Raw genomic sequence first — 23,655 nt, 5'->3', positions numbered from 1 at the left:
CCTGGAGGTTGATGGCATCATGTAGAGGACCTTCAAACTTCATTAAGTGGGCAATCATAAGCATGCAATTAATCACTCATGTATATAAGCTGTATGTTCTTCTGTCATTAAATCAGGTGGCTAACTCAGGAAGTTGAAAGGATGACATAATATGGAGAAAAGAATAAATGGTTGCCTGATATATAAATTCTCTTGATCCCAGCAGTATATATAATTTTAACCAGTTATGATGAGAATATCTTTTAAGTACAGAATTCTGTAAAATTATTCCAACAGATCTAGTTCTTAACAAAAATGTTTATGAATGGATTACTTACTCTCGTGCTGAACAAAACTTGCATTTATTACCATACGTCACACCATCTGTGCCACAGACTGGACGGAAGTCATCTGTGCAGAATACTATGGGTTTAGAAAATTCGCTGCATATATCCTGCAGTAATAAATGAAATGTTCTTAAGCTGATTCATTGAACAACTGAAAGAAGAGTAAGTATTTTGATTCATGGTTTTCATGGTCCTGTGAATGTTTTTGACAAGTGTGGAGTTTCTCATAGAAAATGCAAATAATATGCAGAGTTTGTTTCATGAATTTGTTCATTGAAGAAAAATTACACAGTTGGAAAAGGAGGAAGAGGATGATCAGCCTATTATTTTTCCTTTTCTGCGTTTGTAAAAATCAAACACTACATGCACTAGTGAGAGAAAAACACACACATGTTTTTCAGAAACAACTGTTTACTAGCAGGGTATGAAAAATCTTCCATTTTGAAATGACTTAACACACAGAACCTTGGAACATTAGGATGTATAATTAAGGTTTTGTCCTCTTTTATTGTGTATCAACAAAACAGAACAGAAAATACATCATGTAAAGAAAAACACATATTACATATATAGGAATACCATCATTTTTCATTACGTGTACCATTCATTAAAAAAAAGGGGGGAGGGAGAGAGCCCTATACACAGATATCAAAAAAGCAGACTAGATATCCGTGTATTTGTCCACTCACAAGTTGCACCTATATAACACCCATTCAAAAGTTGATAGTGTTATTAGGTCTTCAGTCCATTGCATTATGGGAGGTGAGCATTTGTTCTTCCAATGTGATAATGTAAGGGTTAATTAAGGTATTATGAGGTTCTATGCCACCACTGCCGTCACTAAGAAGATGCTCATTATAGAATAGAGGCATTGAGCTAAATGCAACTTTATGCTAGGCCTGTTCATCCCTTCGGATCTGAATCCTGAATCCATGGCTGGGTGATTTTCAGGGGGGGGGAGTTTGTAACAGAGCTGAGGCTTGTCCCCAGCACCCCAAATCACTCCAAGGCTATTCAGAGCAGTTTTACAAGCTTGTCTATGCTTGTAACAATTTTTCTTAGAGTGGGGAGGGGGAGGACTTTGGGCAGGCAAAGTAGGAAAATAGCATAGGATAGTGTGTGTGTGTGTGTGTGTGTGTGTGTGTGTGTGTGTGTGTGTTGTGATCTTTCTTAGAATCTTAGAATCATAGAATAGCATAGTTGGAAGGGGCATACAAGGCCATCGAGTCCAACCCCTTGCTCAATGCAGGAATTTCTTTCAAAAATTATTTTAAAAATCTTGTAGTTGTTGTAGATTTAGTTTGTTTATTCCCTTGATCTGTCTCCCCAGCGCCTTCCCTTTTTTCTTTTTCCAAACTTCACCATTCTCCAGTTTAGTCCTCATTCTTTCTCTGTTCTAAACTCTCTCACACACACATCACTGCGTTTCTCTCTTCCTTGTTCAGCCTTTCTTCAGTTTCTCTCCCCGTGTGTGTGTGTGTGTGTGTGTGTGTGTGTGTGTGTTTGGTGGGTTTGTTTGGAAGGTCTGCTGTTCAATGCTGTGATCAGCAGCGCTCCCAAACATAAATTCAATTAATGCACAGAAACACTGAATGTATGGCCAAGCACTACACACACACACTCCGCTGCTGGCTTGACAAAGCACTACATTTATTTTCTTCTTCATTATGAAGCATAGGGACACAACAGCCCATGGCAGAGGTACTGCTCTTGGCAAAGGTGGGTGTGGGCGAGGTGCTTGTGGGACCAGCAGCACCAACACTAGCCATGTGGCTCGCCTCCAGTTACACTCATGCACCCTTCGCTTTGGCAGCAGCGAAAGCAGGCAGAAGCGTCTCATTCTGAGAGCAGTGCCTGCAGGTCACTGTTTCAGGTGGAAGTAAGCGCCCCCCTGGCAGACTCAGGAGTACCGCCACCTTCTTCTTTGATGATAGGGGGAAACCTGCTGATTGATCTTACATCAGAGGTTTTGGATGTCCTTAGCTGCCTGCCAACTCTCTGCCCACCTGGTGACGGGGTGGGTGGGAGGGGGGATGAAGCAAGACTTAGTGGTACAATACCATGAGTCTATGGCATACTTGTTCCCTGTGTGCCTGTCCGCCTGCACACCTCTCCACAATATTGTCTGTTTTGGCCTGCCTTGCAGGGCCAGTTTGTGTTTCTGACACAGGACAACTTTTGGGTCACTTGTGTCAATAGTAGAATTGCATTACATTCCTCCTACTGCTGTGATCCTTCCACAAGAAGGCACTAGTCTAGCATGACTCCATCAGAAAAACTCTGGGGATGTGACCACCTAGACAGGGCCAGTTTGTGAAAGCCAATGAGAGTTCAAAGATCATCAATAGGCTCACATTCCTTGTATCTCCCAGGAAACACTGGCCACCAAGGCAACCAAGGCAGTTTCAGTCCCAACATTTGAGTGGAACCTAGACTATTTCCAGGCCCAATGGAAGGGATATGAGTACCATCTGCCAAAGATCATCCCTCAAGCAAGATGGCAGCACCTAACAGCACCGAAAGGAGAAGGGGCAATCCTGTACTGTCCCAGGTCAAAAGAAAAACAAACAAACGCACATACATTTAGGTATTTATTGACACTTGGATGAGTTCCAACCTGTCCTCAGGTTATAACGCGTTGCAACTGATTTATTTTCAATTCAATTCATACTTCTGCTTTGCACTACTTGCATATGAAGACAGATGCAAGCAAGTATAATGAGAATAGTGAAGATCATGGGGATAGAGATGACAGCAGGTTTAAAGCACAAAAATGTAACATCAATGTAAACACAATAAAATATAGACCTACTTTTATTACATTCTCACATTCTCCCTCGTAGTGTATTTCAAGAGCTCCTCCATAGTTCCTGGAAAACAAGGAAACATAATTAAACTTCTGAAATCTTTTTTTTAAAGAAATCAAAGATTTAAGGTATACGTTTCATCTTTTTGGACAATACAACTTTGTTAATATACTATTCAGAAGTATGCAAACATCATGATTTTCTACATGCTTTATTGGTTGTTCACAGATGACATTGTACGAATTGAAAGGTGAACCCTGATCAACAAAACAATCTTGTGGTCCCTAAACAGTGTCCCAGGGGCCCTAGGATTCTTCCAAGATAAGCCCATGAGACCATAGGCAATGCTACAAACTCAGAATTTGATCCCTCCCTGCAGCCCCTCACAACTGTCATAGCAAGAACTTTGGCATTTGCCATATGAGGTCATAAAAGCAGCATCGGAGAACCACAGAGAGGTCTGAAAGGGGGGTTGCAGTGAGTCAGGATGGGAAGGGAGGCTAGGATACAAGAAATCTGATGGCCTCTTCAACCACATCCATAACCCGCCCCCCGCCCCCACCAATGGGCCTCCACTAGACAGGCTGAGTGACCCATCTGGGGGGGGGGAAGGAAGGAGGATGGACAGGTGAAAATCACATGCTCTGTTCCTCCCACCCTGCTGGTAGCAGCTTTTCAGGACATTGGGTGCTCAGAAGCCTCTGAGATTGGAGGTTTCCATCGGATGAGGGTGCAACCCATAAGACTGTGCACTAATATACATGGCTGAAATGACTTCATGATTGCATGGATATTATATCCGCACATTAGAGGATTTACTACGTTGGTACCTGTTTGAACAAAATGCTGCTACACACACTGTTCTTTGTTTACACATCTATCATTGCAGAAAGCAATGAGCTAAGAGATGAGGACCTGGTTTGCATGAAATGACAACCCAGAGTATGGGTTGAGTATAGGTTATTGAATCCTGGGTTGTTGTTGTAGGTGAACCTAGATCTATGGGTTAACTATGGGTTGTTAACCATAAACAACCCAACTCTGGTTGTTTTAACTTTGGCTTGTTATGTGTGAACCAATAACCATATTTTTTTTCTAGAGAGGCAGCGGGCCAGAATGGTAAAAAAACCCAGCTGCTCTACAGGCCAGTACTACAACACCACAAAGCTTTTTTGGATATAGGGAGGGAGCAGACAAAGGAGGAGGGAATCAAACAACCCAATAATTGAAAAAACAACCTGCACTTTCCATGACTGTCTGGCAGATAAATCATGGGTAAACTTCCAGTAAGGCATTATCCTATGTGAACCAGGTCCCAAACTCCCTTCAAAAGTATTACAATAATATTAGTTAATACCATTAAAGCTGGAGCCACAGTAGCACCTGAAATTTTCCATCCTGTGAGTGTATATCAAAATTGTGTTTGTATCGGGTGGATGTTGCCAAATATTACTCGGGGTGTGTGACATTGACACATCAGTCAGGTGGAATTCAGGGAAAAAACCATTAACAGGAAATTTGTCCAAAGTTTCTTCTGAGAATATTTGGATTTACTCACTTTTTGGCAACACAAAATTCACACTTGTTTGGGTACGTCACGCCATCAGTGCCACAGACTTTCTCATGATCCAGAATGCACATAACAGGGTAGCCTTTCTTTATCTCTCGAAACTCACTGCATTCATCCTGTAAAATCGACCACAGAATCTCCCCCACCCACAAATCCACTCATTAGCATGATGCCATTTTGTAACATTGCACATTAGTTGTATGTATTCAGAGTATTAAACAAACCCCCTAATAACCCCATGAGCAAGAGCAGATTGAGAAATTTGACAAAAGAAAACGGGGCAGGGAGTCTTGAGAGTCTGAATATCATACATTTTGGTGATATCTATTGTCAAGTTGCCTTTACTTGTAATGGAATGCACTCAAGCAGAAAACCCTCTGTATCAGTTTGCATTGATACCTTAGTCTTGAAAACAATACTTTTCTTTGAACCATACATGTCTTCCCTTGCATTTTTATTTATTTATTATATTTTTCTACCGGCCAATAGCTGAAGCTCTCTGGGAGGTTCACAAAAATCTGGGTGGTTTTGCCTCGTCCTACACTTGAAGTCCACATCCTAATCTTGTTCTTAGTTTTTCACCTTGTTATTCCCACCCACTCACCCAAGAACTCTGTATTCATTTCCTCCTTGCCATCACTTCTGGGCCACTGCTTTTAAATACTGACTGCACCTGTACTCTGTGCAATGTGTATCTAACTGCACAACACAGGACTGGATGTGAAGTTGGAGATGAGTGGATGGAGTTTCTGGCTCATTTTTTAATTCCTAAAAATACCCATGCAGGCCCTTGATTCCAATTGGGCCATGGCACAGGAGCAGGGGGGTTAAATCTTTCTTTTCATGCTGCGGCCCAGATCTAAATTCAGCTCCCTGCTGCTGGTTTTAGCCAAACAAAAAGAGGTCCATAAAAGCATTCAAACATCTCTGAAGCCACATCCAGTTTGGCTGTCAGTAATCATTTTGAGAAGGAAAACATAAATGCTGATAAAAATACAGAATGAGAGATACCTCTTGCTCGCATTTGCCTTCATGATGAATGCCAATGTCTTCCCATATTCCCCTTTAAAAAACAAAAGAGTAATATGTTTGATGACTCTTCTTCAAATTAACATAATTCATAAAGTCACATTAAATACTAATGATATGGTCTAGTTGCTCAGTAGCTTAGAATGAAAAGACTGAAGGGGAACCCTTGTGAACGAAGTGAGGCAAACCCATAGGTGATGTTTGAAAGGCCCTTTACAATGCCATCTTGCACCACAATATTGCACTGAGAATTTGGCATATATACTTTTGAAGACCGTGAAGTGCCTCCTCCGCACAGGTCTATGCACCAGCAAATCCCTTTGGATGTTGCATGATTTCCCCCAGTGCTTGGGTAGTCCCACCAGTGCCCTGGCAGATATGACCGGCAGATGTTGGGTATTGCAGTGAAAGTATGAAGTGCTGCCATGATCCAGCCTTAGGTAGTATATCGCTCAATACTATGGGCAGCTCAACACTAAGAGGAAAAAATGCACCCTTACCAGAGTTCCCCCTCCCCAAATCATTCCACATCCACTATGGACTTCTTTAGACAGAAACCACATGATGTATAACTGAATACTTCCCTCTGGGCAATGTTCCATAAAGTTCAATGAAATACCACCATCTAGTGGCAGAATTAGTCCTGTGATTATTTAAAATACTGCATTATCTCCATTTTTTTTCCAGGGGAAAGTGTTGGAGACATCCCGGAGGTTGATGGCATCATGTAGAGGACCTTCAAACTTCATTAAGTGGGCAATCATAAGCATGCAATAAATCACCCTTTACAATGCCATCTTGCACCACAATATTGCACTGAGAATTTGGCATATATACTTTTGAAGACCGTGAGGTGCCTCCTCCACACAGGTCTATGCACCAGCAAATCCCTTTGGATGTTGCATGATTTCCCCCAGTGCTTGGGTAGTCACACCAGTGCTCTGGCAGATATGACCGGCAGGTGCTGGGTATTGCAGTGAAAGTATGAAGTGCTGCCATGATCCAGCCTTACGTAGTATATCGCTCAATGCTACAGGCTTCTCTACACTAAGAGGAAAAAAATGCACCCTTACCATGGTTTCCCCTCCCCGTCTTTCCACATCCACTATGGACTTCTTCAGACAGCAACCACATAATGTGTAACTGAAAACTTCCCCTCTGGGCAATGTTCCATAAAGTTCAATGAAACACCACCATCTAGTGGCAGAATTAATCCTGTGATTATTTAAAATACTGCATTATCTCCATTTCTTTTTTTTAAAAAATGTGAGATTACCAGGGGAAAGTGTGGGAGGCATCCTGGAGGTTGATGCACCATATAAAGGACCTGCAAACTTCCTTGTGTGGCCATTCATAAGTGTGCAATAAATCACTCATGTAGAGAAGCTCTATGTTCTTCTGTCATTAAATCAGGTGGCTAACTCAGGAAGTTGAAAGGATGACATAATATGGAGAAAGGAATAAATGGTTGCCTGATATATAAATACTCTTGATCCCAGCAGTATATATAATTTTAACCAGTTATGATGAGAATATCTTTTAAGTACAGAATTCCATAAAATTATTCCAATGGATCTAGTTCTTAACAAAAATGTTTATGAATGGATTACTTACTCTCGTGCTGAACAAAACTTGCATTTATTATCATATGTCACACCATCTGTGCCACAGACTGGACGGAAGACATCTGTGCAGAATACTATGGGTTTAGAAAATTCGCTGCATATATCCTGCGGTAATAATTAAAATGTTCTTAAGTTGATTCATTGAACAACTGAAAGAAGAGTAAGTATTTTGATTCATGGTTTTCATGGTCCTGTGAATGTTTTTGACAAGTGTGGAGTTTCTCATAGAAAATGCAAATAATATGCAGAGTTTGTTTCATGAATTTGTTCATTGAAGAAAAATTACACAGTTGGAAAAGGAAGAAGAGGATGATCAGCCTATTATTTTTTCCTTTTCTGCTTTTGTAAAATCAAACACTATATGCACTAGTAAGAGAGAGAAAAAATACATGCTTTTCAGAAACAACTGTTTATTAGCAGGGTATGAAAAATCTCCCATTTTGAAATGACTAAACACACAGAACCTTGGGACATAAAGATATATAATTAAGGTATTTCCCCCCTTTTATTGTGTATATCAACAACGCAGAACAGAAAATATATCATGTAAAGAAAAAAAAAACACTATATATATATAGGAATATCATCATTTTTCATTATGTGTACCATTCATTAAAAAAAAGGGGGGTGGAGAGATAGAGTTATACATAGATTTCAAAAAAAGCAGACTAGATATCCGTTTATTTGTCCACTCACATGTTGCACCTATATAACACCCGTTCAAAAGTTGATAGTGTTACTAGGTCTTCAGTCCATTGCATTATGGGAGGCGAGCATTTGTTCTTCCAATGTGATAATATAAGGTTAATTAAGGTATTTTGAGGTTCTATGCTGCCACCTCTGTCACTAAGACGATGCCCATTATAAAATAGAGGCATTGAGCTAAATGCAACTTTATGCTAGGGCTGTTCATCCCCTCGGATCTGAATCCTGAATCCATGGCAGGGTGATTTGGGGGACCTCATAATAGAGTCGAGGCTTGTCCCCAGCACCCCAAATCACTCCAAGGCTATTCGGAGCAGTTTTACAAGCTTGTCTATGCTTGTAACAATTTTTCTTAGAGTGGGGAGGGGGAGGACTTTGGAGGGGGAGAACTTGCTTGTTTGGGCAGGCATAGGGTGACCATATTTTGGAAACCAAAAAGGAGAACAACATGGTCACCCTAAGGGGGGTGCCCACCAATACACCCAGCCGACAAGGGGGCATTTCCACCCAAACATGGCCTTGGTCACATGTCTGATTTCACAGCACACAATTAAGACAAACCTCTTCTACATGACATCTTAATGTTAAAATCACTGGAATAAAGAACAAATGAGACATTCAATGTATCTGAAATTATCTTCACTCATTCCTGCTTTCGTAGCTTTTGCTGTACTCTGTGTGATCCAATCTCCCCTTCCCTCAAATATCTTTTCTGTCTGCAAATCCTTTACTGGAAGACCATAGTCTCATCTTTCCTAACATTTAACACTCTTTCCTCATCAGCTTTTTCATATCCATACTCACAGTTTCAGCATACTGCTACCACTGAACAAATGAAGCAGTTGACAAGTACAGAAAAATCTAGTACAACAAATAAGCATTCAGAGAGAGTATAAATTACTATTGCCCCACAAACATTAGCCATGGAACAAAATGGACTAAAGGCTAGCAGCTTGTTTCAACTTCAACCAGACATAACAGTCAAAAACAACAAAGAAAAGCACACCTACCTCATTGACATATCAATACTAATGAAAAAAATGTTGCAAAAAAGGAAGAGGACAAGAGAGGAAATATACACCACTGGCTATGGAAGTCAAAGAACTATGGCAACAGGAAAAAGTTACAATTATTCCATTAGTTACATCAGTCACCAGCATCTCACACACACACACACACACACACACACACACACACACACATATCAGAAACCCTTCAGAAATTAGGCCTACCAAAATACATCCACGCCAACATCCAGAAAGCAGTCATACATAAAACATGTTCAATAGTCAGGAAATGTCTGAATAAGTAAAAGGCAGCATGACTTGGCAAAGCCCATCACATTCATCTAGAAAAACCACCACGAGCAAGAAAAGAGAGAGATGATGATGATGATTATGGCAACATTGTTAATTTTTTTAAAGATTTTTTTTTAAGAAGGATGAACAATTATCAGCAATTGTTACAAACTATACGTCATGCCAATTATATCAAACAAATTGGAGAGGAAAGTCTATGGATCATCCCCACACACACACACTGCCAACATGCACACACATCCATTCAGTCAAACAACCAGGCACCCTATTCAGACATCATCACATCAATACACTCACCCGCTGCCAGCACACAAACACACACACACTCAGGATCACCCACTCCAAAACACATGCACATCCATCCATTTAGTCAAACAACCAGGCACCCTATGCACTGCATTCACCCATACACTCTCTCTCACACACACACCTCTTTACTTGCTTCTTTTCTGGGAGGCGCTGGGCAGGGAGGCATGGGAAACATGTCCTTCTAGGCCCTCCCCTGCAAATGATCTGGGCTTTGTTCTTGGCTGGCACAGCCAAATCGGCGTGGGGAGGGGCTTTGGGACATGTTCCCTGAAGTTCAAGAATGCATCCTCCTAGGCCCTCCCCCCACAGATTCGATGGCACTGGCCAAGGAGAAGGCCAGATCAGTGTGGGGAGGGGCTGGGGGACGTGTTTCCAGAAGTCTGGGAATGTGTCTTCCTAGGCCCTCCCCACACCGATCTGGATCTTCTTCTTGGCCGGCACAATGGCACCGGCCAAGGAGAGGCCAGATTGGCATGGAGAGGGGCTGGGGAATGTGTTCCTGGAAGTCTGGGAACTGCCGGGCACCTGTTTTTCCTGATATTTTGGGCCCCAGCCCCGGTTGCCCTGGAGAAGCCTTGTTTTACCGGAGGTCTCTGGGGTTTTACCGGTCATGTGGTCACCCTATCCCAAGGCAAACCAAAGGGAAGTAAATGCCCTTCTTTCTAGATGGCCCAGGAAAAATATGCTCAAGCCAGATTCCAATATATAACAGAAGGAACAAGAGAAGATCAATATTGCACAAATCCCAGCCCCAACAAGACAAAGAAACACTTGTGTTTTTATTTTTGTTTTTATTTTAACATTTAATTTTAATCAGTCCAATAACAATAGTCCTCTGGGTGGATTACAAAACAACAAACAGCACAGGAATAAGTAAATATAAACAAATATAACAGCATCCATAAAATCTAAAAACTAAATCTCTAAAATGCTTGGGGGGAAAAAGAAAGATCTTGTGTTGAAAAAATAACAATGTAGGTGGCCAGGCATGTCTTCTTGGGACTGACATTGCATAAACAACCCAGTAACTACCTGCCTTACATTCTTTGGGAAAGGAGGACATCTAAAAATGACCTAAGGTTCCAAGCAGGAACATACGTGATTTTTTTATTATTTATTTATTTATTTATTTAAACATTTGTATTTTGCCCTATATCACTAGGATCTCAGGGTGGTGTACAGATAAAATCTGAACAATGTAAACATAAATATACGTAGCTAAAAAGGTATTAAATTGTTATCAAATTAAAGCCAGTAGGGGAAAAAATTAAAAGCAATAAAATAATTAAAACAGTTAAAACAATTAAAACTATGTGTGACCATGGAGAATTTAGCCCTCAGAGGCTTTGATAAAAAGCCATGTTTTAACCTGGTGCTAAAATGAAACTAGTGCCGGTGCCAGTCAGGCCTCCAAGAGGAGGGTATTTCACAACTAGGGTGCCACAACCGAGAAAGCCCTCTCCCATGTCCCACAATAATGTACGTCTCATGTTGGTGAGATGCAGAGGAGGGCTCCTCCAACAGATCTCAAATCTCAGGCAGGCATATATTGGGAGAGGCGCTGCTGGGATCAGGGCAGAGCTGGTTTGAGGCATTTTTATGTTGATGTCCCCTAAACTGTCCCCTGTAGGCAGTGGGCTGTGGGAGCTATGGGGTTGGGAAAGGGCCCCCTTTGAGGCTCGCCTGGATAACATGCCTAAAACTTTGGGCCTTGGGGTGGGTGGTAGTGATCTAGGAGGGTATCCCTCTAGACTTACATGTGTGAATGGATACTTAGATGGATATTTAGTCTGCCTTTGTTGAAGTTTATGTATAAACCTTAGAAAGCTATATTTTCGTGTGTGTGTGTGTGTGTGTGTGTGTGTGTATCATACCAATATACTGAAATTGATATATTCAGATATATGTAGCTACACTTTTTCATTTTTTATTGTTTTGTTTTGTTTTGTCGAAATTTTATAATAAAAAAAGACTTAAAGGTGTGGCCAGCTGGGGCTGTTGGGGCTACCTGCACATCTGGAGCAGAAACAGGCCCACCCAGTTAACTTCAAAATGAAGGGGAGATCTCTAGCCTGCACAGTTAAAGTTTGCTGCTGTTTTCTTTTGTTCATGTTAAATGAAGTTGTGCTCTGAACTGATCCAATAACTGTGACTTTCCTCTTTCTTCCAGGTGTGGGTGCAAACAAATTCATTTTCTAATACTTCTGTATCAAGGTGTGATATAAGGGAAAGGGGGACCTGAGGGCAATAGGCTTCTAGCTCATGCCTCCAGGTTTATAACATGTAGCAGAAATGTAAACACAGTAAAATCTAAACCTACCTCTACTTTGTTCACACATTCTCCCTCGTACTCTATTTCAAGAGTTCCTCCACTCTTCCTGGAAAACAAGGCAACACAATTGATCTTCTGAAAACTTTCCTTAAAGTAAACAAAGGAAATAGGGGTATATGTTTCAGCTAATAGGTCAATACAGCTTGGTTGATATATTATTCAGAAGTAGGCAAAGGTCATGATTTCCTGCATGATTTGCTAGTTGTTCACTGGAAGATGAACTCATGATAAATACATATGGCTGGAATGACCTTGTGGCACTGTATGGGTGATATATTCTTATATTGGAGGATCTACCATTTTGATACTAAGTTCACTGGTTGTCTTGCCTCACTGGAGAAACATTTGCTTGTAGATGTTGCTCCATCAGTACCTCAGGCTGGATTCTACTCCTTGATGCAGGACTCTATTTCCAAAGATTCTTTTTTGTATACAAGGACTTTATGTGACTTACCTTTTGGCATCACAAAATTCACACTTGTTTTGGTACGTCCTGCCATCACTGCCACAGAACTTCCAATAGTACAGTGAGCACACAGGAGGGTAGCCCTTCTCTGGCCCTAGCAACTCACTGCATTCATCCTGTGAAACCAAGGATAGAATGTTCTCCAAATAATCCATTAGTTAGCAGAACATCATTCTGTAATTATATATACAGGATATGACACTACTGATAATGGCTCATGAGAAAGAGCAGGTTGAGAAATTTGCCAAGGGAATGCAGGCTGTTTCTATCCAGAGTGTTCACAGATGGAGATACTGCCAGGTTTTGTGGAGGATCTCTGAATATCAGAAATTTTAGTGGCTTATTGAAACACTTCAGCTGCTAATTATGAGGTAGGGGGTGAGTGGGGTTGTCTCAAATCAGAGCACCCAGCAGTCATGTGGTGCCTTTCCTCCTATGTACCAACTCTCTGCTTCCCCTAGCCTGGCATGGACCAGATGGCATGTTTGCCATATGATTGTCTATCCCAGCATTTATCTTTTAGAACTTGCAGGGGTGATCCAAATCAGGACCACAGTGTGTGTGTGTGGGGGGGATGGGTGTGTGTGACTCATGCTGATTTCCTTTCAAAATGGTCCATTAAGGTGCTATTTGTCCCCAAGGTATCATTTACTGCAATGTCACCTTTGGGGCAAATAATATGGTTTTTGGTGGTTCAGTACTATCACAACTTGCTGCTAGTCAACCATGCTGCTATTGTTATTTTCTACCTTATATTTTACTTTATATTTATTCTAGTTAATGCAGAACATCTACCTGCCATATCAGCCTCCCACCTGAAGCCAAGGTGCTGCACCTGGCTTTGACTTTAGTCAGTGAGAAGATGTGCATGTCTTGCAGGGAGAGAGTAAAGACCTCACAGCTAGCCCACAGAACATTCATCTGCCATCACTGTGATGGGCCAAAATGACCGAATGAGAACTGTGTTGGGGAGAAATGATACATGTTGGAAGGAACAGAAACTGTCTAATGTATTTGTATTTCATCTGTGTTTAATATATTTAATTGATTTTGATTTACTTTTAATGTAAGATGCCTCAGGGTTCCTTCCAAACTGAAAGGTGGGATAGAAAATGAAGAAATAAATAAGTTTTGGATTAAGTTTGCTTGTGCTTCAGCAGGGCTACACATTTATAGATTCAAGGTGCAATTTGCAATATAGTGTTCGTTCTTGGGCAGAAACATTACATGTAAGTATATGAGTAGAAATATTAGGTTTGTTCTTAAGGAATGATCAGGAGGTGTCTTCACGGTGCTGGGTTGGCTACGGCTCCCTCCAAAATCCCTCTCCCGAGTTGCTGTCAGGTAATTCTGATTCCGAGGAGGGAGAATGGGGTTTCCAGCAGCCATCTGGGTACCGGAGCCACCCCTGCCCTGTTCCTGGTGGAAGGCGACCAATCGCTGGTTGCCTTCCACCAGGCGCTGCTCCCTTATTGGCCCCGTATTGGCCCTGAAGTGATGTCAGATGGCAGAAGCGCTGAACTGACGTTGCTCCAATTGAAAAAGTCAGGGTAAGTCCCTGATGTTTTCATTCTGCAGCGTCGTGGGAGAGCGCTGCGGTGGCAGCGAAGCTGCACCTGCGTCTTATAACTGATTCAGCGCAGATCCACAGCCACCACAGAGCTTTCCCCATGAATAGACAGTTCTTTATTTTTAACTGAAATGACAATGATACTTACACATTTTCCTTCATGTGCCAGATCTAGCTTACTTCCATAACTAGAAAGAAAGAGGCTGCAATTAATAGATCTTTCTAAGATGAAGATGAAATTATATATTTGCTTGCTAAATTTGCTTATATTTATTAGCCACAATAAAATATACAGTGTTTGATTTTCTAGTCTGGTACTGTCTCCTCCTTAAATAGGCGATTGAGATCAAACCTCGTTCTCTACTGACATCCAAAGCATATTTAAAATTTGTCATATTCTGGTTCTTGGATTCTCTTTCACTGATAGTATAACACAGGAGTAATGAATGAGGAAAAGTGATATCACATTTTGGATCTACCTCTTGGAATGGTTGAAATGTTTTTCTCTGTAACGGGGTGAAAAAGCATATGCTATGTTTGGAGTGCATATGGTAAACGGACAAATATAATAACCAATCAAAAGTGGCAGCTATAACATGAGCCATTGGTGTGCAATAGCTCAGATAAATGTGGCTTTACCAGTGCAAACAACTGAAACCAAAAACCCGGTAGTAACTTGGAAGAAATGCTCAATAGTCCAAGACACTTGATGATCTGGTATGAATGAATGGACTGCCAAATGAGAAAAGGCACCATAGGCAGTAGTTCAAAGCAGCCTCCAAGAGCAGCCATAATATGCCTGCTGATCTGTTCTTTCAATGACGTATATCAACAGCTGCACTACTGTGCTATATACTAACATTGCAGAGACATGGTGCTAAGCAGATGGACTTGAAGCAGTATTTTAGGATGGGGTAGAATGGCGGCATCCTGTATGTAACGAAAAGTAAAACAGAGGTAAACAACAGGACAACGTGGAATTTGGATACTGGCACACAGAAGCATTTCCCACCCTAAAAACCTGTTACTGTTATCAACCACTCTCCCAACTCATGCAAACAGAATATGCAAGTATTCACATGATTGCGGTGCACAGCATACATTCGTTGTCATAAGTAATGCCATCAGTTCCACAAACTGGCGCAAAGTTCTTAGGGCAGCCTAGCTTGCCTTGTTTATCTTTTGGGTATCCTCCACAGTTAATCTGCAAAATGAAGATAAAATGAGTTCACAATGCGTGACAAACAGGAGTCATTTTTCCTTTGTTATTTTACCGTTAAGAAAGATGGGTCCTTACAGGGTTAAAGTCTGTGCTACTTTCTTTATCAAAATGTGGGAGGGTGGCAAAAGAACGTGGGGATTGCTGTGACATTTGGCTGTTTTCTCAAGGAGTGGATTTAATTACTTCAATTCATGCTAGGTTTCATTGACATGGTTAATCTCATAGCTGACATGGCACAGGGAAAGGGTTTGGTGCTGAAAAGTGATTATTGTGAGGGCCCTTCCCTCCCCCAACTTCTACCAGGGGGCTGCTGAAGAACGCTGCGGCCTGAAGCAAAGTGAGAAGAAGCAGGAACAACTTGGTGAACTGCCCCCGCCATCCATCAAATATGCCCCCCTATCCCAATTGCCATAACCAGGTTACTGAAAAAGCATCTTAGGGCCTTGCTAGACGTGGTCGAAAATCCGGGGGAGAGGAGGGGAGAACTTGCATTATGAATAACGTGAGATCTCACCCTTATTACACGTGAGCCACGACGAGCTCTGGAGGAGAGCTGTCGCGGATGCCATTTTTTATTTTTAAAGAGGCAGCAGCAGCGCAGGAGCCAGGAAAGGTAAGTAGGGTTTGTTTTTTAAAGTCTTCTTCTCCTCCCAGCCTTGTTCTCCTTCCCCTGCCCGCGCCCGCGCCCGCGATGTCCAATCCCCCGCCCGATGTCCCCCGGCCCCGTTCTCCTTCCCCCGCCTGCCCCCCCACCCGCAATGTCCGATACCCCACCTGATGTCCCCCGGCCTCGTTCTCCTTCCCCTGCCCGCCCACGATGTCCTATCCCCTGCCCGATGTCCCCCGCCCGCAATTCCCCCCCATGTCCCCGGCCTCCGTTTCTTGCCCCCCCCATGTCCCCGGCCTCTATTTCCCGCCCCCCCATGTCCCCAGCCTTTGATGGCTGCCCCTCCATGTCCCCAGCCTGTGATGGCCTCCGCTGCCGAGTCCCCGGCCTGTGATACCCGGCCGGGGGACATGGCAGCGCCGGGCATCACAGGCCGGGGACTCGGCGGCGGAGGCCAACACAGGCTGGGGACATGGGGGGGGGTGGGAAACGGAGACCGAGCACATGGGGGGGCGGGAAACGGAGGCCGGGGACATGGAGCACTGCAGCCCGTCCGCTGCTTTTCCCGGCTACTCACGCATAAGTGTGGTAGCCAGGAAAAGCAGCGGACCGGTCCACACACATGCGGTCCCGGCCTCAGCCCAACCTGAGGCTGGGACCGCATGAAGAACAGCGCTACAGGCGGTTCTGGTTAGCGCAGTTCCAGGGCAGCTCGAGCCCTGGCTGAGGCCGGGATCCCTTGTGTGTCATTTGGACACACAGGGACAAGCACGGGCCTCGCACCGCACTAACCCCTGGTCCAGCAAGGCCTTTAGTCTCAGGTACAGTTGCCATAATCCAGTCTCCCCAAATCTAAGCATCCTAACTTGCATATTATGCAAATAGATTCGTAACGATGCAAATCAAGTAATGGTTATATTAAGCAACCTCCCCGCACACTTTCCTAATCCAAATCTCCCCATCGTAATGCTGTAGAAAGGAAAAGGGCCATTTTGTTGGTATGAACTATTTTAGGTCTGTCATACCCTCCAACTTTTAAAACATGGAAATAGGAACATGCTTGAACAACCTCTCTTCTCATACCAAGGTGGTTCACTTTGCGAGCATCACTCGCTCTGCTAGTACATATTGTTGGTGTTCAAAATTATACAAAAACCATTCACATAAAACATATTAATAGAGACAACATATATCCAAAAGCAATTTTAAAACAATCAGCCAAAGACAATCCAGGACCTAGAGATGTCACAGGAGTCCAAGAGGGGGATTGAGACTGGCGGACTCCCTTCAGCGCGATCTCCTGGACTCCAGGCCTCAGTGCCCTAGACAAGCCACCATATGGTTCGCAACCATCCAATGAGTGACGTGCAGCTGCCCAACCCGCAGGGAGCCACCATTTTGAAATAAAAAATGGCAGCTCATTGTTCTACGTAAAATGCCTTTTTCTCAAACGGTGGCTGTAAAGCAGCCATTTATGCAAGATTACAGGCCTGAACATGTTCATACCTGTAATGCTGCATAAATGCCCCCCCCCCTTACAGCTGGCATTTAAGCTACATTCAATTTCCAAAAATTGAGCCACCATTTTTTTTCACAAAACAACAGCTCAGTGAGGAATTGGGCAGAACTGGGCAGCTCTAACCTGGACCACATTGCATGACTGTTGTAAGTTACTCTGTCTCAGGCACAGCTCCCATCCTCAACTTGTGATATGGAGAGAATGAACTGTATTAGCATTGGCAGAGCAATGTTTGAAAATTATAAACAAACAAGGCTGCAAATGTTAGATACACAGAGCTGAAACCAATGGAACACCCTTCTGAATTGCACTGTGAATCATATCAAACAAACAAACAAACAAAGACCTGAGTTAGAAAGAGCATTAACTCATGTTTGCTGCTGTCTGTTGCTTAGACTATGCTACTTTCTTTAAATTCTCTATTAGTTATTTTTATGAGGAGCTCTCACTTCCACTACCAGGGAGGGGTGCAGGGAAACTTCAGAAAGAAGCAATATGAAAGTTCTATCTTATAGAATCATAGAATCATAGAATAGCAGAGTTGGAAGGGTCCTACAAGGCCATCTAGTCCAACCCCCTGCTCAATGCAGGAATCCACCCTAAAGCATCCCTGACAGATGGTTGTCCAGCTGCCTCTTGAATGCCTCTAGTGTGGGAGAGCCCACAACCTCCCTAGGTAACTGATTCCACCGTCACACTGCTCTAACAGTCAGGAAGTTTTTTCAGACATTGAACTCTACTCTTTTCCTATCTCTATGAATATTACACTGCTTCCTTGACATGTCGAGCCTCGTGTGGCGCAGAGCGGTAAAGCAGCAGTTTCTGCAGCTGAAACTCTCCCCACGGCCTGAGTTCGATCCCAGCAGAAGCTGGTTCTCAGGCAGCCGGCTCGGGTCGACTCAGCCTTCCATCCTCCTGAGGTCGGTAAAATGAGTACCCAGGTAGCTGGGGGGAAGGGAATAACGGCCGGGGAAGGCAACGGCAAACCACCCCACTATAAGGCCTGCCAAGAAAACGTCAGCGAAAGCTGGCGTCCCTCCAAGAGTCAGTAATGACTCAGTGCTTGCACGAGAGGTTCCTTTCCTTTCCCTTCCTTGACATGTCAGTCCTATGCTCTGTGACTTCCCTCACTGGCAGCAACAATGGTATGGGTTCTGGGGTCTTGTTTCTCACCATGTAATTGAGTAGTAAACTGCATTTACATTTTCTCTCTCATGACCTTTTTATTCTCCCAACATTTTAACAATCTATAAATACATTTTAACATGGTGTTTTAAATTTGTAATTTTGCATTGCTGCTGTTTTTATCTGGTTGAGCTTTTATATTGTATTTTATATTATGGTTTTATACTGTTGTTTTATACTTTGAGTGGTTTTAATTTTTGTGAACCGCCCAGAGAGCTCCGGCTATTGGGCGGTATAGAAATGTAATAAATAAATAAATAAAATGACTCTGCTTCTATAAGGGCTAGAATCTGGACCAGGTAACTGCTTAAATGGCCAACATGTGACTTGGCCAGATCTGGGAAAAACCTGACCCACCCTAACCTGAGGGGAGAAGACAATCTCATTTAAGAACTGAAATTGGATTTCAAAAAGCCTCTCCCCCGCCCTCACAACTCACCCTTTCTGTTTTATTATGTATTTTGTATTGATATGTATTGTTTTAATATTTTATGTAATTTGAGGGCTGACTGAAAAGCGGCATATAAATACCTAAAATAAATATTTAACAACTCACCTTGTGGCCATAGCCAACCAGGAATTCCATACAGGTGAGTGAGCAGCCTGGCAGAGGAAGGACAGGTCGCTCCTTCCTCCATAACTCTTGCTTGGTTTCTGTGCTGGTCCCAAAGAAAGAGAAGCCTCTTTCTCCAAGCAGGTCACCAGAGAAGAGACCGCTCCCTCCCTCATCTGCTTCCGCAGAATGCTTCACTCCCCACCCCCACACACCCTTTTTTCTTTTTTAATAGCTTGCAGAAAGACTAGAAAACTCCATTTCCATGCTGGCATTGAAGGAAGGGACTTACCTTCCTCAATAATTAGAATGGAAACAGGGTTTACTAGATTTTTTAGCAAATAATTTTACAAGCTAGTAACCTTCATAGGCTAATTTACAAGGCTGAAACAATACATAATTTACTTTATATTCATTTTTTTCTAATAATATCACTTCTGGATTTTATAGGTGACACAAAGGAGTAAGAAATGAATGAGTTAAAATAACAAATTAAAAGCTGCTTTTCTTAATTTGGTTTTTCAGTGTGAAAAGGGTTGGAGCCTTACAGTGCACTCCTACAAAGGCCTACTCAGAAGTAAGCACCATTGAGTTAAATGAGACTTATTCCCAGGAAACACTGACTTACCTGGAAATTAGTCCAGTTAAAATATAGTGCTGTTAAAGTCTTTATTTATAGTCACCTAGCTGTATTGCGCCTTGAGATATTATCTTTCTACAATCTCTTCAATCCTAGATTTTGTTCCCCTGCTAAATTCTAAATAATTTTAAGCATTTTTAAACTCAGACTTGGTATTCACTTGCTTAGAAAAATTTGCATGATCTTTAACTTTCATCCGGTGCTAATCCACATTGAGTTTTTCTACATGAGACATTTGTTGGAGACTTGTCATTCCCTACTCATGGCTGTTTATGGGTTCTTCAGATGACATTCTGATCCTCTAGTTTCACTTCTGTTTGTAAATAGCACTTTCTGCGAGGTTTTTTTTTTTAGACCAGGGGAAATGGTGTGTTATTTCTAATTGCGAAAGGAAGTGTGAGTTCCTCTTGTGTGTTTGCATTAATCTGCTACACCACAGTGCCGCCTAGAGATTGTGTAGCAGAAAAGCAGGAAAGGAAGAGCTTTTTGTATAGAGCTGAATTCTGCAACAAAACTAAAAGTAGATGCAGTAGATTAAAAGCCTTGTGGCAAAATATACCATGCAGAATGTACAAAAGAGGAACTGCTGTTTATTCAAGCGGCATGTGTAGTTCAAAGCAGAGCCCCTCAGTAGGTTCAAAACAGACAATAGATTTGCTTTAAGGATCACTGTTTTGCAAACTGAAATTGCAGGTGTAACACACACACCCCGACCCAGATCACACACAGATCAGGGAGATTGGGGGGGGGGGAGGTGAAAGGACTAAAAACCCCTACTCCCAGGCTACCCAGTCCAGATCAGAGGCTCTGCACCCACTCTAGAGTAAAAATGAAAAAAGTCATAGCTGCTAGCTAGCTACAACTTTTAAATAATATCTGTCATGTTGTATACTTTTAATCTGCTTTCATTATTCATTTGTGTGACACATTCATTTTTATTTTTGCTCTGCAGAAAGTGAGCACAATTTAGTTCTTAAACAACAACAAAACGTGCAGAATATGTTGTATTAACTGACCTTTCTTGAAGCTTGAGCACCTGAAAAATAATTTGAGAAAGCATTAAGAACTTCCAATACATTGTTCAGGCAGTCTTATCTTGCAATTGTTATTACATGCTAGAGTTTTCAATGCTGAGAGGGCAATACTTCCAAACGCTAATTACCAGGAATTGAAAATGACCTTATAGAAAGTTAGATCATGGGCATCAATCTTTTCTGGCCACTAATTATTCCTATTTTTTCGTTAAAAAATGCTGAATACACCTGGTCCATGTGGTCTATTGCAAAATAATAATAATAATAATAATAATAATAATAATAATAATAATAATAATATACTGTATTTCAAAAACAGACTCCTTCTACCTGGCTGCAATTGAATGAGAGGTGACACAGTGAGGTCCCCTCTGTTGGCCTAGCTGAGACCAGCTGCCATTTGGTTCCTGCCCTCCCACAACTGTCTCCATCAGCAGACATTCTTTCCAGCTGCAGCAAGGGGAGAGGTGAGACCATGAGACCCCCTCCAGTAGCTCAGCTGGGATCAACTGCATTCGTCTCTCTCCGTCCAGAATGTTTCCCCTGAAGCAACTGTTCCTCCTTATCATTATGCAACTTCACTAAGAACACTGTGAAATAGTTGGTATCTGAATGTGCTGATTTTCCTCTTCCTTCCCTATTCCTTTTTCCCCCTCCTGCTGTCGTATTTCTTAGATTGGAAGCCATGGATAGGAAATATAAACTGTTTTGGCTACTTTGGCAGAAAAAGTGGTATAAAAATAAGGTAAAAACAAAATGTTAACATTTCAAAGCATTTAAAATGGGTGTTGGTGGTAAATAAAATGTAACGCTGGTAACCTGGAAGTGATAATTTAGCTTGCAAGCTCCTTGTGAGAGGGACCTGCTTTCATTTTGTTTTGTGACGTCACTTCATAAAATGACATGAACTTTGATAGTGCTGTGGTCCTACTAACACCACACTACTAGAAATTTGTAAAATAATACTAATTTCAATAACCCAATCTTCAGTAATTTTTCTACAGTATTGGATTCGGACTCTACTAGTTCTTGGAAAAATTAATCTCAATCTTTGTAAACCACCCAGAGAGCTTCGGTTATGGGGTGGTATATAAATGCAATAAATAAATAAATGCAATAAATCTAAAGCACTGGATTTTCTCCAGTGAGGTCCCACAGTGGCTTCTGGTTTTGAGAGCAAAGCCATGCATACAATGGATTTCTCACATTAACAATCATAGTGTTTTGTAATAACCAAGTGAATTGTGTCTTGAGTCCAGTTATGTTCCCTACATGGTGTTTGTGGCTTGGATCCAGACATAGTCTTAGGGTAGGTCTACTGAAATCAATGGGCACTTAAGTAGCCAAGTTATTCATTATTAATTTGTCACATTATTTCTATTGCAAGAATGACTAAATCTGGATCCAACCCAATGACTGAAGAGCAGTACGCAAATTTCCCTGCCACCCCTATTTGCCTAATCACCGATCCATGCATCAGGCAGACAATAGTGTCTCACCTGCATTAAAAAATATGCCCCAAAGTAGCAAAAACACATAGTTTTTAACCATTGCAAAACACATAAGGTTGGATCCAGATTTAAACTGGATCAACTATGCTGGTGACCATATGAAAAGGAGGACAGGGCTCCTGTATCTTTAATAGTTGTATTGTAAAGGGAATTTCTGCAGGTGTCATTTATATATATGGAGAACCTGGTGAAATTCCCTCTTCATCACAACAGTTAAAGCTGCAGGTGCCCTGCCCTCTTTTAAATCTGGTCACTGTAGTATAGCTCCTGCACTTTAACTGTTGTGATGAAGAAGGAATTTCACCAGGTTCTCCATATATACAAATGACACCTGCTGAAATTTCCTTTTCTATGCAACTGTTAAAGATACAGGAGGCCTGTCCTTTTCATATGGTCACCCTGTTTAACAGTTGCGTAGAAAAGGGATTTTCAGCAGGTGTCATTTGTATGCATGCAGCACCTGGTGAAATTCCCTCTTCATCACAACAGTCAAAGCTGCAGGAGCCCTGCCATCTTTTGTATCTGGTCACTCTATAGCTAGAGCCACTTTAACTATTGTGATGATGAGGGAATTTCACCAGGTGCAGCATACATACAAATGCCCTGTCCTCCTTTTCATATGGTCACCCTACTGGTAGAAGTGTGGGGAACTTCCCCCACTCTTCCTCCTATAGCAGTCCTTCCAGCCCATTTAAAATGCTACACAGAGAGTCAGAAGTCCCTGCTGAATGGGATGACCCCCAGTGTGGGGCAAAGGTGGATCCCCCCAAACTGGGGAGGGGGACCATCTTCAAGCAGAGCCCTTCTTCTCATGGAAAGTCCCTTTCTCTTGCATAATGCAGACTCTGGATCCAACCCATGTTATTCTATATTGTGATTTTCTTTTACTTGGATAGAGAAAAAGTAATGTATAAAGAGGTCATCACTTATGGAGATTTGAGGATCATACCACAATGCTTACCTAAAAAGAAGTAATAGTTTGCTAGAGAAAGGATCTCAAATATCGCTGTTATCTTCATGGTTCATGAAGGCTGTTCTCTTGAGATCCAGGCTGTGGGTTGGTCTGCCCAAGAGCTTACTGACAGCAATCATGGAAGTACTTATAGTACTCCATATCTATAGAAGCAATCATAGTCTTGACCTAAATCAAGTCATGGTTCATTACAATTATCTCTAACAATGGACATTCTTACGTTATTTTACCTGGGGCAGACGTAAGGCAACAGGAGTGCTGCTACTTCTCAAAAACAATAATTCAACAATGAGATTAAAACACACACACCCTCCCCAAACCCCTAGTATTTTGTCAACAACCATAATGTAACA

At 42.1% G+C, this 23,655-nt stretch overlaps 1 protein-coding gene across 1 annotated transcript in view; it reads right to left on the bottom strand.

The window, feature by feature from the left end:
- Window positions 1–23,655, bottom strand: part of SPINK5 (serine peptidase inhibitor Kazal type 5) — a 41,529-nt gene that overhangs the window by 6,759 nt on the left and 11,115 nt on the right. Inside the window, exons 6-9 of the mRNA XM_063121541.1 lie at window positions 12,477–12,604; window positions 12,011–12,068; window positions 4,692–4,819; window positions 3,139–3,196 (exon numbers count right to left, since the gene is read on the bottom strand). Of these exons, the coding sequence (XP_062977611.1) occupies window positions 3,139–3,196; window positions 4,692–4,819; window positions 12,011–12,068; window positions 12,477–12,604 (372 nt within the window). The remainder of the gene's footprint in view (window positions 1–3,138; window positions 3,197–4,691; window positions 4,820–12,010; window positions 12,069–12,476; window positions 12,605–23,655) is intronic.

Source organism: Elgaria multicarinata, chromosome 3 (assembly GCF_023053635.1).
Source record: "Elgaria multicarinata webbii isolate HBS135686 ecotype San Diego chromosome 3, rElgMul1.1.pri, whole genome shotgun sequence".
Lineage (NCBI taxonomy): Eukaryota > Metazoa > Chordata > Lepidosauria > Squamata > Anguidae > Elgaria > Elgaria multicarinata.
The sequence above is the reverse complement of the archived record's forward strand: the minus strand, read 5'-3'. Positions and strand labels throughout refer to the sequence as shown.